The sequence below is a fragment of the Mizuhopecten yessoensis genome, unplaced genomic scaffold (genome assembly GCF_002113885.1).
Source record: "Mizuhopecten yessoensis strain PY_sf001 unplaced genomic scaffold, ASM211388v2 scaffold716293, whole genome shotgun sequence".
Lineage (NCBI taxonomy): Eukaryota > Metazoa > Mollusca > Bivalvia > Pectinida > Pectinidae > Mizuhopecten > Mizuhopecten yessoensis.
This window is the reverse complement of record NW_018480044.1, coordinates 241,173-257,817: the sequence shown is the minus strand read 5'-3', so window position 1 is coordinate 257,817 and position 16,645 is coordinate 241,173. Positions and strand designations below refer to the sequence as shown.

At 36.0% G+C, this 16,645-nt stretch overlaps 1 protein-coding gene across 1 annotated transcript; it reads right to left on the bottom strand.

The window, feature by feature from the left end:
* Positions 1-5,019: 5,019 nt before the first annotated feature.
* Positions 5,020-16,455, bottom strand: LOC110442710 (vesicle-associated membrane protein/synaptobrevin-binding protein-like). The gene is made up of 7 exons (XM_021486445.1): positions 16,301-16,455; positions 14,022-14,174; positions 13,621-13,727; positions 11,784-11,879; positions 10,294-10,368; positions 9,196-9,294; positions 5,020-9,018 (listed from the first exon to the last, which is right to left on the bottom strand). The coding sequence occupies exons 1-7, from the start codon at positions 16,353-16,355 to the stop codon at positions 8,845-8,847; spliced, it is 759 nt and encodes a 252-aa protein (XP_021342120.1). The 5' UTR covers positions 16,356-16,455; the 3' UTR covers positions 5,020-8,844.
* Between the last annotated feature and the right edge of the window lie 190 nt (positions 16,456-16,645).

Here is a 16,645-nt window from a genome sequence, read left to right as displayed (position 1 = left end):
CCGCTAAGTTACCTACGCTATGATTATGTTACGAAACAGTTTTAATTTGAGAGGCCTGATTTTTCTTAGATTTGGACATTTTATTGCTTAATAACACTCATTACATAAAAGCAACTCTTAACTTCTAAACAATGCAGTAGAGCAACTTTTGAGAAAAATGTTCGTAATGGTAGCGAAATCAACGTAATTACCGACACTGTCCATGGGGGTTTGCAACTACGGTAGGAAATTGCACAGAGCATATTGGATTAGATTATGTTCCCCCACCATGCACAACATTTTGGGTAGCAAAGGTGTGTCTGGATCAAAATCTAAGTACTTTTATTTGTCCTGGTAATCGGTGCCGACACACCTCATCTCTCAAAAACGATAAGGCACGTATGAGGCATTCCAGAGGTGCAGAGATAGAATACTAGAAGATAGCAATACCTGGAATTTGGAGGACAAGTACTGTGGCCTGTCGTGCTGTTTTTGGTGACATAACATTTTTGTTTAGGTGTTACCACATCTCGATTTATGGAGTGCCACTTTTATAGATTTCTCCTGTGTCTACTTCCGAGGAAGCCAACTGCGGAAGAATCGGTTAATGAGAGCCTCTGGTATATCGCGTTGAAGTTAGTATTTTTTCGGTGGGAAAAAAATGAATCGTGTAGCTTTCGCGTTTTACACCTATTCTAGATAGAGAACTCGAAATTGTTTTGTTTCATCTTAAGTGGTATTCAAACTACTTCAGAAAAATGCTGTGTGTTCATGCTCCGCTTGTTCAACTTCCCATGACGACACATTTGGTACATGTGCCCGTTTTAACTAGTTACAAAGAGCGAATTTCAACAGTCTTCAAAAACCTTATTCATGGACCAATTCCGTAAAAACGGGTATTTTCGGAAAGCGAAGGTTACAAGCTTTCAGATCTTCTTCTTCTTCCCGTTAAGATTTAAATTCCTGATGTGGAATGATGACGAACCTGTGTGTGCATGACCAGACTAGGTCAGATAAAAACCACAATGGCACTATTTACAAGTTTAAACAATCACAATTAGTATGATGACACGATCTGCACAGTAAGGGGAGATAAGACCGCCCTAAACTGTTCTAAAGATGTGCAGATCCTCAGGTTTTTGGGTAGAAGATTCCATGATGTAACTGTTCTAGGAAAGAATGAGAATTTGTAGTTATCAGTTTTTGTGGTTATGGGCCTGAAAGTATTGATGTTGCGTGTTCGAGAGTCAGACTTTGATGCATATTTATATAGAGGAATGTCAACAAGGCCAATAAGACCCTTAAAGAACAAAAGTAGTCTGGCTTTAGCACGTCTTTGTTCAAGCGTTTCCCAGCCCAGACTGGTCAGCATGCTAGTCACAACACCAAGTTCCCTAAACTGGTAATCGTTAAAGACAAATCGGGCAGCTCGTCGTTGAGTGTGTTCCAATTTGTTGATTAACTGGTGATGGTAGAGATCCCAGATGGGGGCAGCATACTCCAGTGATGGCCGTATGATTGCACAATAGACGTTTGCTTGGATTTCAGGCTTACACTTCCTTAAGTTACGTCTGATAAACCCTATCGACCGATTAGCCTTCGAGGTCACGTTTGCAATGTGGTCATTCGAGGAGAGGTCGTTACGCCCAGTTATTTACTTGATGACAGCACCCCTAAAGGTTGACCATGGAGCTGGTATCAGCATAGGACATTGGTAATATATTCCTAGTGACATGTGTTGTGAAGCACTTATCAGCATTAAAGGACATCTGACTTCTCCCACTTTTCCAAGGTACATAGGTCATGCTTGAGACTCTGTTGGTCTTGTTGAGTTTTAATAGTACGATGGATGAGACAATCGTCCGCAAATAGTCGGGCAGTGGATGAGATGTCATTAGGCAAGTCATTAATGAAAATCAAAAATAGCAAGGGACCTAACAATGTACCTTGAGGTACTCGAGAGTCCACAGGACATGAAGAGGATCGGGTACCATCAAGCACTACACGTTGTGAACGGTTTGATAAAAAGCCCTGAATCCAATGAAGAGGCTAGTTTCAATTCCATAATATTTGAGTTTTAGCAGTAGACGATTATAAGGAACTTTATCGAAAGCTTTAGAAAGGTCCAAAAGAATTATGTCTGTCTGAGTACTCAATGGTGATGGCAAGTTGAGTTTCACATGAACGATGTTTCCTAAATCCATGTTGATAATTTGTGAGAATCTGATGATGGTCTAGGTGACACATGATGCTGCTGTGAACAGTATGTTCCATTATTTTAGAACACACAGCAGTCAAGGAAACTGGGCGCTAGTTGGCTGCCTTACTCCTAGAACACACAGCAGTCAAGGAAACTGGGCGGTAGTTGGCCGCCTTACTCCTAGAACACACAGCAGTCAAGGAAACTGGGCGCTAGTTGGCTGCCTTACTCCTAGAACACACAGCAGTCAAGGAAACTGGGCGGTAGTTGGCCGCCTTACTCCTAGAACACACAGCAGTCAAGGAAACTGGGCGCTAGTTGGCTGCCTTACTCCTAGAACACACAGCAGTCAAGGAAACTGGGCGGTAGTTGGCCGCCTTACTCCTAGAACACACAGCAGTCAAGGAAACTGGGCGGTAGTTGGCCGCCTTACTCCTAGAACACACAGCAGTCAAGGAAACTGGGCGCTAGTTGGCTGCCTTACTCCTAGAACACACAGCAGTCAGGGAAACTGGGCGGTAGTTGGCCGCCTTACTCCTTTCCCCTTTCTTGAAAACAGGGGAAATATTCCAGTCCTCTGAAACTTCACCAGTGTCCAGAGAGTGTTGGAAGATACGTGAAAGGGGCAGTGCAATATTAGAGAAAAGTTCCTTAAGTAGTCGTGGTTGGATGAAGTCAGGACCATCTGCCTTGTTTGGCTCCAGTCCATTTAGGAGCTTCAGTACGCCGTTTGGAGAGACTGAGATAGATGACATGCTCCCATACGGACTAGTTCCTAAAGTTGGTAGGCAAGAGTTGTCCTCCTTAGTATATACACTCCTAAACTGTCTGTTCAGGATTTCAGCCTTTTCTGTGGGGTCACTGTAAACAATACCGTCTTCAGCACGCAATGGAGAGACACCATGTGAATTTTGTTTTCTACTTTTCACATATGACCAAAAACGTTTTGGATTGTATACGAAATATGGGCTTAAAATGTTGTTAAGATAAGATTGATGTGCCTTACGAGAGGCCTTCTGGGCTTCCGCTCTAAGATGTAGATAGCGCTGACGATCTTTTTGACTTTTAGATTTTTTGAATTGTTTATGTGCCTTAGAATTGCGTGTTATCATGCGTCTTAATTCCGTATTAATCCAGGGATTAGAGTTTTTGGACCTTGATAACTTGTGAGGAACACATATATATCCATGGCGAGGAGAATATATGTTTTGAAGAATTCCCAAATAAATTTTGAGGAAAAAAAGTTCTCTGGAAGAAAATCGGAGAACCTACCGGACACCATAGATCTTAACTTGTCCAAGTCAGACTTTTTCCATGAATAAATGGTTCTACGAATAGGTATGTTTCGATTGAATTTTGACTCCAATGGTTTCAGTTGTTGTACTCTTGTATACTTCAGAACTGGACAATGTTTTACAAATAGCTATTTGAACGCAACCCCCACTTGAGTTTAATCTATCATTTCGATAAACATCATAACGATGATGTGGGCAGAGTTCAGAAGAAGCAATTGTGCGTTCAGCCATGTTTCAGTGCCTATGATAACATCGGCGTCTGCAGTGTCTAGCAGGATTTCAAGCTGGTCTAGTTTATTATTGATGCTTCGAAAATTGATGGTAAGTACACGAACTTTAGGTTTATCATGGCTTGGATGTTTAGACGTCTTTGGTTTCGGGGATGGTGTAGCGATGGGACTGGGAACCGAAATATCACTGTTAGTACTAGAGTTTGAAATCGATGTGTTATTGTTCGCGTCTAGTACACTGAAGATGTTTTCAGATGATGTTTTTGGTTCATAAAGTAGTGATGAATGGTTTGGAGTTTCACATCATTTACATATCCATGAAATAGACGTGTTTGCAAGTCTTTCGTATGATTCACATGACAAAGATATACAAGGCTGATGATACCACTGGTAATGATGAGACCCACTGCGCAAGAATCAGTTAATGAATGCCTCGGGTATATCGCATTCATATCACATCATAATCACCTGGTGAGAAATACGTTAAGTATCAATCAGGTCTAGTTTGGCCAGTCTGAGTGACATTTTTTTGCCAAGATTGTTTTCAAGGCGTTAATGTACTACACATAATATGCTGTCGTTTCTATGTAAGGTATAAATTAAAAACCATTCAGATGTAATAAATAATCGTACACGTTCGAGGTGATGAATATGGGAATTTTATTGACTTAAATGATCATATAACATGAACATAAATTAGATATACTATATAAAATCACTATCAGGGTGTTTCTGTTAACACAACACTAAACACTGGAAGGGCATTATCCTACACGTATGAAATCATCAAGTGAAAATAATAGAACAGAATGAAGTATAACGTGAAAAAATAGTGGCAAGACATAAGAAAGGATGCTATAATAGGGGAAATATACACGACACCTGAACCCATATTGTGTGGTCCTCACACTGGCCACGTGACCCTTTAATATATGGTGTCCATAGCCCATTAATGTATGGGGTTTACTCGGCCTTGTGATCTGATGTGTTGGATTCACTGGGTTGGTGATCCCATGTTATGTAGGGTTCAATGGCTTCATGTCCCCATAATGTGTGGTTTATTGGTCCGACTTATCCTTCTAGGAAAGACCCAGGTTTCCATAAACTCAATCATTTCATAATTTGTACAACTTCAGTTTTTTTTTATTCCATCTGCTAATTAAATATAACAGAGTATTGTATATTTTTGACGAACATTTTCCTTGCTATAACAATGATATATTTTCATTGAAAAAATGTCATTTGTAATATTTATCCCACTACATTGCCTTATGTTAAATGTTAAATATAAAAAAAGTAACAACTCAATGAAAATGATGATCCCATGTCATTTTCATTTTGAAAGGTACCGTTCTGTCTATGAAAACAAACTTTATGTTGCAGCATACATGGTCCAAAATATTCTACACACATTTATCATATTGACATACAGAAGCCGCTTGTCTTAGTGAGTTGGCACTTTAGAGATGCGTATTATATGGAGACTGGCAACAAAGTTGAATCCCAACCATCACTTTTTAAGTCAGGAATTGGTCATACATATTTATATTTCCTAAATAGATTTGGTATTAAAGGGAATGACAGTATGTACTGTATTTAGTTTTATCAATTTTAGATGAGGAATATCAGAATTATACATCTAACAGCACAAATCCAGGTACTTCCACACAACTTCACACGCACCATAGATACCACTGATCATGTGACCTTTCAAACGCACTTTATCACACAACCACTGTATTGATCCGCTCTAGTCGGTCATAGAATATGTCAGGCCCAAATGTATTGGGTCTTGCTGCATATTGGATTGACTAGGTCTAAAAAGCATGTACAAGGCAACAGGAAAGCTAATCAATCTGTGATTCAATAGAAATATACCTCCTGTAACATTATGGGGGTACTGCATGTTGACATAAATTAACAGGAGAGTTCTTGTGACCCCCAGTTTGACAGGAGTCCTAGGAAACTATAGCAATCTAATATAAACTCACATTGTTCTATAAGGTCACATGATAAAAGAAACATTTGCTGTATCTTGTTTCACCTGAATAGAGTGGAACAAGGTATCTCATCACATGATTTTCCTGTAGCAGGATAATAAAGTTTAACATGCACAACAATTTCCATTTAACAAGTTTTATTTCAGATATTTTCTCAACAAAAGTGTGAGACATATTTTAGGGAATCAAACTTCATTACATTCAAATCGAGATACACCATACTGTTGTATAGTAGATATTAATTTTATCAAAATGACAAGTTTTATCATTTTCTAGACTGTTTGCTAGCCAAAAACAAAATCTAACAAAAAAAACAAAAAAATAAAAACAATGAAGTAATCTACGACCACCCTCCTCATTGTACAAATGTTATGATCTGTTGAAGTTAAGTAACATACATGAATGAGTACTAATTTAAATAATCTATACAACTCAAATTTATAATAATTATACATATCATAATGTCCAACCCACATTTACTAGTCTCCACTTCAACACTACGTAACTATTCAAAACACCATACAATCATGCACTTTCACTTCATAGACATGTAAAATGTGTTTGTATAATTGTAACATATATTGCAGTATTTTAGCACATATCAAATAGACTACACACACTATGGTACTAGCTTTAATATCTTCTCCATACAAGGGTGTCCTTTTAAATTTCCTGACACGTCACTACAGCTAATAACTTAGCTGTAGAATAACTTAGCCGTAGCACTCGCACTAACGTTAAATTGCACGGAGTTAAGTGTAAATTGAAAACACACAAAGGGACATAACCCATTGTTTATGATTTAATCCTTTTCTTCCTCCCGATTACAAATATTAACCACTTAAGTTGCAATCTGTAATGAATAACTTGGCACTAAATCTGTTTTATTACCTAGTAAGAAAAACATGAAATTTGCTTTTTATTAGTAAAAGTTACCATATTAAATTTCAGAAAAAAACCTGTACAGATGTTATACATACAAACATATTGTACTGTACAAGAGTATACTAAATATACAACATTAACAAGCAGCACTTATATTTGTATGGATACACCTGACACACAAGCTATGTGTCTCGAGGAAAGCGAGGGACCACTTCTGACAGGTGGCTTCTCTGTTATGTCTTGTATGGTCATTCAATGTAAAAACTGGATTCTAGATGCAGGCAGAAACTTACAATGGGAGAAAATTCTGTAATGTCCTAAACTTGTTTTCCACAATTTCACTATTCACCAGTATACAAAGACTAAACATATTACACTGATTATTTTTAACATTTTCTATTGCTGAAGGAAGAGCAAGATAATCTTGCAGAAACCCAGTTCAGCTACTTTTCTCAGTCATATTTTGATTATAGAATCCAACTATCAGGATAATTCATTTGCTGCCGATAACTGTGAGTTGTGAAAATTAACTCTTTTTCTTTTGTTCTTTGAAAACATTATCGCTTAATATTACCCTTGTTTGTAGGAATAAAATTCAATATTATAAAAAGACCTTAATGAAAGCACCACATACAGAAACTGTTTCCTGTGTTGAACTTGAGTCTTTCATTCCCTTTTGTGGACAATAGTGATGCCCTGTATAATAAGACACAAGCAAGGGCTTCATTAAACACCATTATAAGGTTTAGAACTAAAAAAAAATCCAATTAGCACAAAGAAATGTCCACACGATCCTCTAAAAATACCATGGGTCAATTGTATACACGTGTAGTGAGTTAATGTCAATTTCGCCAACAAATAATGACCATGTATATAAGTAAAAACACTGGAAACAAAAAAAAAGTCAACAAAGTGGGATCCATAATTGATGGCAAATAAAAGATACATCTGCTATTTCGTGAATTTACTACATGTATCAAGGAGACAATTAATATTATATATATATATATATATGTATATTTACAGAGCAACTTCGTGTCACTAACTTCTAGTTTCCCAAACATAACACAAATTAATGTAGCTAAGCCTTAAATTTGTATACAAATGTATATGATTTACCGGTATAAGTCACTAAGGAAGTTAAATGTTTACAGCAGTAAACCAAGTGTTTATTTGATGCATATCATATTGAATGGACAGTTGGTATTGCATGCAAAAATAAATAAGGAGCTGTTGAAGACATAAATATTTGCAATTACTAATAGTAACCATCACACAACAGCAGCAGTCGGTAAAAAAATCATCAAGTTTTCAGAAGGCATTTAATGTTTTTCTCAAAATTCTGATTTGGGTTTTTGAAAAATATTTGTTACTTTTACTTTTTTAATTTCAAAATGTTGTTTCTAGTACATTGTTATTTATTTTTATTCATTTTACCATGCCAGTATTCTATATACTTCTTAAAAGTGTATTTTTAACTCCATAGATCTCACTGTCATCTAAAACTATTAACAGCCTGTCCTTCAATGTAGTTATTAACAAACTATAGAACACATCTATTCAGTGCCATAAGTTATACGAAGTCTGAACCAATATAGATGAACTGCCGCTGTCCCTGTTCTTCACTGCTGCTGTGCGACAGTTTCAGGATGAAACTAAAGCCTTCCACTCCCAGGTGGTCATCATGCCAATCTGGTCCAAGGCGTGAGACGGCTCAACAAATCAAACAAAACACACACTGATGTCATCCAAAGGATATATAACTAGATCATTTTTCTTATATCTTCTCTGATGAAAAAAATGTGAATCAAGTGCTGATTACAATGTAAATTTTTAACCCCCTTTCTTCACAAAAATGTGAATTAGTTGGTAAATCATAAGGAGTGTCAAAATGATTGTGAAGGGTTATTGATAACAATAGTAAAGTGTTTAGGTAAGTAACTAATATATCATATTCTTTATAACCACTAAAACACAAACAATTTTTGCAATCTAGCTGAAAACTGAAATTCACATTTTACTAGCTAGTGGGGTTTGCAAACAGTAAGACTAACATGTTATAATGATTCAGACCAGCATCACCTTCTTGATATCCTGTCGTGGGTGACAAAAGATAACGACATCTTCTATAAAGTTCATCAAAACATCTTCATGCAGCTTGTCTGAATCTTTTTTTTGTAATCTTGCACATTTTGTTATTTTTCATTACATTAAAAGTTTTGTTTTTAAAAGTCGCTCAGCGTGTTGAGGTTATACTACAGTATTAACTTGCTGATGATAATTCCTATCACAAATGCAGCAATAAGGTAGACAATTGGGGGAAGGTTCAGGGCCTGAGCTTGGGAGGACGACGACGACACTAGGGCGGGGGCAGGGGTAGACTTCACAGTGTCTGACATCGCAACCTTCCGTAGGCGTGCCTCATTTTCCTGTGGAATAAACATTTGTGGTGATAACTCTACAGATATGCAACTGAAAACCAGCGAAGAATTTTTTTTGGCTTACAGTCTTGACTTTAATATCTTATCATGAATGAATTCTGTTTTTGAACTTTAAATGAATTTAATACAATGTTTCAGCATACAACAGACTGAGCATCAACTTACCTTTAGAGAACTAACTACGTCCCGAAGACTCTGTACCTCCTTTTCCAACCTTTGTTTATCTTCCAAAGATTTCCGTAATTCTGCATCTTGACTTGTTGCCTATGACAAAGACAAACATATTGGATAGTGATACAGAACAAGGGACCTAGGGGCTTTAGAGTTGAAAGTAGTCCGAATTATTCTGATGTTTTATCGACTTTTTTCATATCGGTCTGTCGTCAATTAACGTCAGAACTCCGTCCCTCTATAATATGCGGGAAATATGCGACCCACGCCCGGAGCGCATTTCAAACTGATATTTTAGAAACAAATCGTCACTTTCACACATATATCGCACATGGATCGAAAGATCTATTCTTTATGCACTAGGTGGTATCAATAAGATGTTTCAAAGACCATTACGAAAAGCACTTTCCAACGTTTTCTTTACCAACCCCTGTTTTTTATGGAAATTCGGCCATGAGAAATGTCACATGACTTGAAGAGATCTCGCGTTACCGAAGGTATTTCCCAACGTTATGACGTAGGCCGGCGAGATTTCAGTCAAGTGGCATTGGAAGGCGGGGCTATCAAAAAACTAGAGTAAAACAGAGTAAGTTTGAAAAAATATGTTTTTAGTGATTGTATTAGTTGTTTGAGGTATGTTATGTATGCTCATTTGTGCATAAAGAATAGATCTTTCGATTCATGTGCGACATGTGTGTGAAAGTGACGATTTGTTTCTAAAATATCAGTCTGAAGTGCGCTCCAGGCGAGGGTCGCATATTTCCCGCATATTATAGAGGGACGGAGTTCTGACGTTAATCGACGACAGACCGATACGAAAAAAGTTGATAAAACGTCAGAATAATTCGGACTAAGTTGAAAGTAACTCGTTTTAAGTTAAGAAAGATGTAGAAAGTAAGGCTGAATTGTTACCTGTCTACACAGATATATCAAGCATAAGAGCTGTAAAAATTCAAATTTGTTATCAAATTATACAAAATCTCAGCTTTATAATATCATTTTAATGTAATTACTAAAATTTTGTTACAAATTTTCATGTACAAATTTACAAAGCCATGGTAAAAATACTCAAACATGTAAGTTCTTGATTACTTTGGTTGGCGGAGAGCTCTCTAGCTGAACTTGTTTAACAGGTTTTATTGGCTTCTCTTCAGAATCCTTGTTGACCTGTAAAAGAACAAATGCAGGTTGTAGTCTTACATCAACAAAGAAAGTAGGCACATAGTCGATAAAATACTATAGCAAGCGTACTGTATGGCAGAACAATATAATATATGTAATATATGTGTCCCCTGCAAATTTTACATACTTAAAATCCTTCCGATGCATTATTGTATCTAAATGAAATGTTAGCAGAAAACATACTGTACTTGACCAACACAAGCTAAAGGAATATATATATTTACATATATCCTTCATGACTTTAAAACAAGAGGCCCAGAGGGCCTGTATCGCTCTTCTGTTCCTTTCTTACATGAAACCGACATATAGGTAACTTCAGACCAAATTTGGTAACAAGAACAACACCAGACATTTTAACATCTCTTCAACGCTTCTCAAGATATTGTTGGTTGACATTTGAAATTGTAATTTTAAAGCTTTTAACCCTTGTTGACCGTTGATTCCGGCTAGCACTTAAAGTTGACATATGACCTCATTACTGTAAGAAAGAAAAAGATTCGTACCTCTGGTCTACATAACATACCCAAGTACCATGACTCTAGACCAAATGCTTCTTAGAATATTGTTGTTTGAATTTTTTTACATATTTGACCGCTGTGACCTTGAAATTAGGTCAAGGTCATTTTAATGATGGAACTTTATAGCACTCCATCCCAGGTACCTACTGAATAAATATCATGACCCTAGGTCCAACAGTTCTTCAGAAGTCGTTCAAAAGAAAAAGTTGACGGACGGACGACAGACACTGCAGTACAGCATAAGCTCACCTGGCCGAAACAGTTGGTTATTTAAGTGAGGAACTTTCGAACTTAGCCTCATTTTATGGAATACAGATATTTTGTTCATACTTCTTTTTCAAAACATGCAATTCTATTTGGTAAATAATTTATATTTCTCAACATATTTATTTTTCAAATGAAATTGCATTATGAATTCATGACACTGAAAGAAACCATATATACTCGAGACTTTTGTCAGGTTGATATTTGTGAATGGTCCCTGTCCTAATTTTGGGAAAATTTTGTAGTGTTACAACAACTTTAGTCCCACATATAAAGAAAGTCTGGGTTTTTCCCCAATATTTATCAACAACAACTGACAAATTAGGAAAAATACAGGAACGCTTTTCGATGGGATCCTTTGCAGGACATTTAAACCCTGACAAAATCCATAAAAAAATTGTCAGTATTCAGTTCATGTCATGAATTCAAATCTTAATGAATAAGTGGCTGGAAGCAAAATTTCAAAAAAAAATCAAGGATATAAAGTGATTTGTATTACAGAAATGTGTTGTTATAATCTAAGAGAGACTTCTTCATGATAACTATTACAACAGACTAACCTGTAACACAAAGAATGAATATATATGTAAAATATAATTTTCTGATCAATCGACTTACACTTGACTGATTGGCAGCCTGATTGTTCTCCACTGGCATTTCGAACACACACTTCAGTTTGGAGTCCATCAGATTATCTGGGGTGACCTCCTTCCACTATTAAAAAAAATGAAATTTAATGTACAAAGGAAAAGCTGAACACTTCTCAGATAAATAACAAGGAATCACAAGCGATACGAATCCCTCGCATTCACACATTGTGACATGTGTAAGAGGAAATTAAGTCGCTAAAGCAATGACAAAAACAGTGACCTTGACCTGCAGCACAGTAACCTGAAACTTGTTCCAAGGTATTGTCATACTCAACACTTGTATGAAGGTTTCATGAAATCCCGTTCAGTAATGAGGTCGCTGGGGTAATGACAAAGTTTTTTCTAAAAACAAAACGTAGAAACCCGAAACGCAAACTTGTACAAGGCATTGCCATTTTGAACATTTACATGAAGTTTCATGAAATAACATTGAGGCATGAATGAGTGTAACATACTAACATATGTACGGGAGGAATCTTAGATGATAATCAAATCGACTACTTGAATTTCTTTTTGTGAACAAGAAAACAGTCACGTCTCAAAAGCCAATATGTATATTTGCATGCTTTAGATTAGTGAATTCTGCAGTTATTTGACCTTTGACCTTGAGGTTAAAGTTTAAGTGACCACTAACGACAGTAAGATCAGTGGGTGATGCATGTTAACTTCAAGATTCATCAAGATACCTGCAACAGATTACAAGTTTCAAAATGGGCTAAATGTTACTGAAAAGCTATTTCAGTAATTTAACCTTTGACCTTGAGATCAAGGTCACAGTGACCAGACAGAACACTGCATATTGTTAATTGGTTAACAGTTGGTTCGGACAAGATTTTTCTGAAAACTTTGCATTTATTTGACCTTTGACCTTGAGGTCAAAGCCACAATGACTGTGTGACAGTGCTCTGAATATTGTCTGTTGGTGATGCAGGTATACTGCAAGATTCATCAAGATCTCTTCTTATGGTTCAAAAGTTTAAATATAAGCTTTGTTTATTTTACAACAATTATGAAACAAGTTATTTCAACTTATATTAATCACTCTTGTTGGTCTGGATGTTCCAAAGTTACAGCCTCGACCAGATTTTACTGAAAAGTATGCACTTGCATTGTCTGACCTTTGATCTTGAGGTCAAGGTTACAGTGACATATTGACAGTGCACTGCAAATCATCTATGGTTGATGAAAATATACTGCAAGTTTCAGATATCTTTAAAATTATGGCGCTGACAAGACATTATAAGAAGAACCAGTAAAAGGACAAGCAGTACTAACACTATATCTCATTCGAAGGGGAGACATAATAACCACAGGGGCAGAACAACATATGCCCACCAAAGCAATGTGCAGATTGTATTTAACTTCAAACTTAATCTGTGCTGACACATGTATAATATGAATATTAACCCAACTACCAACAAAACAGCACAGTATTCTAATTAATTATTCACTGATATCAGTTATCATCAGACTTATCCTTTAGTATATATTGTACATCCCTTTAATTACCAATTATCTTGTAGAAACCAAAGTGTGGACCAAAGGTTCCTTATGATAATCAGCCCTCATGAGTGTCAGACCCTTATAGCGTTTGATCCCCATGGGATGTTTGGTTATTTTAATTACAAAGGGAATAGTCTAAAGGTAGCAGATGTATCTAATATAAGAACTTAAGGTTGTACATAACAAGTTTGAAAGTATAGTGTTTCATCTTAAAAATAAAGCATTAGAGTTGGTGCAAAAATTATGGAATAAAATAAACATGTTTACAGTATCACTGTAATTCATTTAAAGAAAATTCATACCAGTTCTTCTTGGCTTTCAATGGGACCATCTGGTGCAAAAAGGGTCTGAACCATAAACTTGTGTTTATTCCTTTCTGTGGGGTCATACTCAAATGGTTGCAACATAACTGAAATTTAAAAAAATGTTGTGTAAAATCATTAAAATTTAATTCAATACAAACACTTAATATATTTTAAATACAATTACACATGACACTTCTGGTACAATTTTATAGCAACATAATGTGCATTATGGCAAAACTCACCAGCATTAATAAAATGTCTGACTTTATATCACTGAATTTTAGTATGTAATATAGAATATCAACAATGCTAAGGAACAGAGTTATAATACAAGAACAACATGGAGTTTTAGAGCATTTAAAAGTATTGAGAGTATTCATGAATGGCATTATACAAACCTGCAACTGTGATAGATGCTCCTGGTTCAATTATTCCACTATTAGGACGAACACAGTATCGCTTTGGTGCTGTTGTTTTTACTTTGAATAAAACTTTTTTTTCTTCTGGGTTACTTAACTTCAGATTTGCTGTAACCGCATCATTAAAAGGACCTGGGAATGAAAAAACAAGCACATTCTTCACTGAAAGTAAATAACAATTTTTCATTCTTTTGGACATATATATAGACTCACTAAGGTACCATATATATCCAGCACTGTTCATGAATTTTAAAAGGATTTTGACTCCATGATCATCAATCAACCAAATTCACCTTCGACAAGTCATAAAAGATACCAGCATATTCTTGTCAAAGCACTTTGCTGATGTTGCAGAACATGCAGTTTTAGGACGACTTCTGATCGCAAAGAATTTCAATTTTCACAAACTCTGTATAAATCCATTTTACTTAGAATTCCATTGTGATAAGAATTGATACATCATATATAGTAGAATTTGTTTCGGTTAAAAAGGTACAATTTAATAGTTATAGGAAATAAATTAAATATATTACAAAACCAAATAAGTAGCTTTTTTTTCTATGTACATAGACAGGTGCAATATGGAAATCATGCCAGGCAACATGATCTTTGAGGAGCTATTTCTGATCATGATCCATCCCATGCACAACTACAGGGAACCTTTAAGAATGGTTTGATAAAATAGTGGTGAGAAAAAAATACAAAATCCAAATAGGCCTATAGTGAATATTGTTATTCTGATTTGTCTAAATTAAAGGCGGCCACACCTGTATAGCTAGGGACTATAGGGATAATGTATACCATAGTTTGTCATGATCCTTGTTCGTCATAATCCTTAAGCTTGAAGCAAGAAATAGCCAAGATGACTGACTGCCTAGTGGCCATTTTTGTTTTTTAGATCCTTTGCACGACTAGAGATAGGGTAGATAATGCCTATCAAATTTCATCATCTTCAATATTTTTGGTAAAATTAGATGTAACCTCCACCATATTTACAGTTTAAGCCATGCAGAATCAAAAATTACCCTCTTTTATTTTATTTTCTGATACACCCAAATTCAAAGCATTCACAATTACGGTAGGTAACTCATAAGAGGATCAAGCATTTTTTTTAAAGTTTTGACATTATCCCTTCTATCAGTTCCCGAGAAATAGCAATCCTGTCCATCCTGGGTTGTTTCACGATAGTTTTTTTTCAATCTAAAACATTTTTAGAGCAAAGATATTTTGGGCCTGTTCAGTAGTATATGGCTAATACAGCCTCAATGAAAGTTGCTCCTTATTCTTCCTTTATATCTTTTTCTGTATAGACCCTTATAGGGTGGAACAGATTTTCACACAGCATCCATATGAAGTTCTCCGACAACACAGTTGTTTGTGAAACATAAAATAGTAAGTATTTTATCAGCAAAAATGTTTAAATTGATGTTCATTGTTTTAAAAGTATAATATATTAAACAACCTTGGGTGAACTGGATTTTGGTTGAAACACTCCTTAGAAAGACATAAGAGAAAGGTATGAAAAGAAGTCATTTACTGACACCAGTCTAGCTCTGGTAGAGTTATAACTTATATTATATTGTGACATGCCGGAACAGAATATGAACTTGTTCCTTATAAATCCAACTAAACCGATTTGTCTATAGCTTGCATTTTATGGTCTTTGGTGATATGAAAGTTTTACAAGATGCTTGCTATATATGACCTAGCGGTATTGGATTTGATGGTCTACAGTAAATAGGTACACTATCAGCCTGTACTTGACATGTAGATAATATAATTCCATTGTTCAAACAAATGTGACTCATCATCAGTGACCACTCATCAACTAGTGCGTTACAACCGTGCATTGACAGAATGTTGGAAAGAAAAACGTATTCCCTGTATGATTACCTTGTAAATGCTAATAACAGCTTATTGAATCACTTATACCGATGGAGATGCCCCGTTATGATAGTCAATATCAATAACTGCTTGAAATAGTTCCAAATGATAATTGCTTTTTACCGTTTTCAGTATTTGAATTCACATCATATCACTGTGTAAAAGTGGTATACAAACAACACACATACACAGGTACTTTATTTGACATATTGGGAGGGTAGTGAGGCCGTACAAATCCCATTATATCGTGCAACTTTCGGAATCGATTTTACAGGATAACACAGTATGACGAAAATATTGTCGGAAAGTTCGCGATTTTGAGCTAGTGCGGCATGGGTGTGGGCCGTAATATTTCAGCATGTCTGGCACCATACCTGTGAACCTCAACTCATTTGAAGGTTCTAGATGGAGAACTTGTTGTCTTGCCATCTCTGTATCTACAGAGCCTCTGAAATTTAGGGAAGATCGCTGGATTTAACCTATGTCACGTCTGCCAGACAGCTTCGTGTATTGCGCATGCGTATACATAAGTCGGATGTGAAATCGAGACGGTTGTGTCAAAATATCGAACTAATAAAACGAAACACTTTATTGAAAACACAGTATATACTATCTTTATTAACACTGATTCAGTAATAAATTGTTACACGCCAGTCCCATTTTTGGGAAAACATACTGAAGGCTAATGAAGAAAAAAATAAACCTCAAAGAAATATGAT